We start from the raw sequence: 2,040 nt of genomic DNA on the forward strand, positions 1-2,040 counted from the left end.
CTATCTGAGGCAGAAAAAAAGAAAGCGAGAATGAGGTTTAACACAAAGTAAGTCAACCTCAGTACCGTTGTAGATTTGTTTTCATGACCAAATTAAACAAACTCAGTTTATTTTTAATATAGGCCTATGTGGTGCATTCACATTTAAACTATTAGGGTCAAAACTGAATTGAACAAAAAAATCTTAATATGCAGTGGTGAAAATTTACATTCTCATTCACAGAGTTGAATTGTAGTATACAAATTAAAGACAACATTGGTCCCAGCACAGAGTCCTTGTGCAAACCACAAGTGTGCGAGTGAGTGATTTATTTTTACTGATGAACTTAAAATAAGTAAAAAATGTAAGCAAGACCCCAAAGAAATGTCAAATATGAGTACATGAACAAGATGTGTATTTGTTTCATCACAAGCTGAACTTTCTGCAGTGATTTAAAAATGGGAATAAAACCCCTTGAACCGATCTATCTATCTATCTATCTATCTATCTATCTATCTATCTATCTATCTATCTATCTATCTATCTATCTATCTATCTATCTATCTATCTATCTATCTATCTATCTATCTATCTATCTATCTATCTATCTATCTATCTATCTATCTATATTGAGGCAGAATGAAAGAAAGCAAGAATGAGGAGTAACACAAAGTAAGTCAATCATACTTGGTTGTTGTGTATGTAATATAGTGAACAGTTCAAAATGCAGTTGGTCCACATATTAGTGCAATAGTTGAATGTCTAAAAAATACAATGACTTCCTAGAAAATACATTTAAAGAATAAATACACAGAACCAAAACTTTACTTGGCACTGGTCTACTACAGGGTTAAGACATCGACCTTTGTATGTCCTCCACAGGGTTCAGACATTATGATTTCATATCTAAATAACTACAATTATCAAATAAATAAAAATAACATTACAAAAAACATAAGTAAATCAGTGGACTTTCTCCAAGTACAAGAGTATATTTTAATTGACACTTACTGTGTCCTCCCTCCTGCCCTGACGTTAGTTCATTAGCTTTTCAAAAAACACTTGGTTTTGACAATATCAGTAAAAGCTCCAGGTTGCACCTTCCCCCTTTCTTAAACGTTTGACGGATGGGCCGTTGGTTTTCCCTTTTCGCTCCTTTTGTGAATCGTTTACCGAGGGTATGATGATATTGTTCAGCTTCAGCTGAAGCCAGTCCTGTCTGTCTAACATCTCCTTGTGCTCCCGAACATTGTGCATCAGCTGAACTTCACTGATTGACCTCTTGCTGTTGCAGATGGAGAAATGCAGGGGTCAGATTTTCACTGAAATCACAAAGCTAAAAGCCACACCAAAATCTCATCTCATCTCTCTTACCTAATTGGCAGTCCTTCCAGAAATAAAAAACTGCAAAGACTCCACAGCACAATAATAAGCATGGCTTTCTCCAAACAACGTATGAGTAACATAGTGATACCTGTTGGATAAGTTAAAGATAAGCAATCATTCACATGATTGAGTTTTCATTATAGAGATAACAATGGCGTCTGAACTTACCAATATTTTATTTGATTGCTTTGATGTTTCGGAGCTGGTGCATTAAGAGGGTCCATGTGTTGTTCGGTGTCATATCTGTGCGATGGGGCTACTCTTCGTCCTTTTATACGTGCAAGACCCCTCCCGTTGGTCATTGATGAGCTATCTCCATTATTGATGGTGATGTCATCCATGCTTTGATGGAGACTGGCATGCACATTACGACACATGACTACCAACACCCCCACGAATTCTGTTTTCAACACCTTGGTCAAGACCCCCGTGATCACAGTGCTGTAGAACTAGTGCCATGTACGGCTGTGACGGTCAGGCAGTGTGCCATCTTCGACAAAGTAAACACCTATTTCATTATAGCATGTTCAGAGACTCAAAACACATCATCATGCACTTATATATATATATATATATATATATATATATATATATATATATATATATATATATATATATATATATATATATATATATATATATATATACTTTCAATTGAAATGTTGCATTTAGAAT

General features: G+C 35.2%; 1 protein-coding gene across 1 annotated transcript; it reads right to left on the bottom strand.

Annotated features, from left to right (window-relative positions):
* Positions 1–955: 955 nt before the first annotated feature.
* On the bottom strand, positions 956–1,610 carry pth1b (parathyroid hormone 1b). The gene is made up of 3 exons (NM_212949.2): positions 1,534–1,610; positions 1,354–1,453; positions 956–1,264 (listed from the first exon to the last, which is right to left on the bottom strand). Exons 2-3 carry the CDS (start codon positions 1,443–1,445, stop codon positions 1,057–1,059), a joined length of 300 nt encoding a protein of 99 aa, NP_998114.1. The 5' UTR covers positions 1,446–1,453; positions 1,534–1,610; the 3' UTR covers positions 956–1,056.
* Positions 1,611–2,040: the final 430 nt, after the last annotated feature.

Source organism: Danio rerio, chromosome 7, assembly GCF_052040795.2.
Source record: "Danio rerio strain M-AB ecotype USA chromosome 7, GRCz13ab, whole genome shotgun sequence".
NCBI classification, from domain to species: Eukaryota; Metazoa; Chordata; class Actinopteri; order Cypriniformes; family Danionidae; genus Danio; species Danio rerio.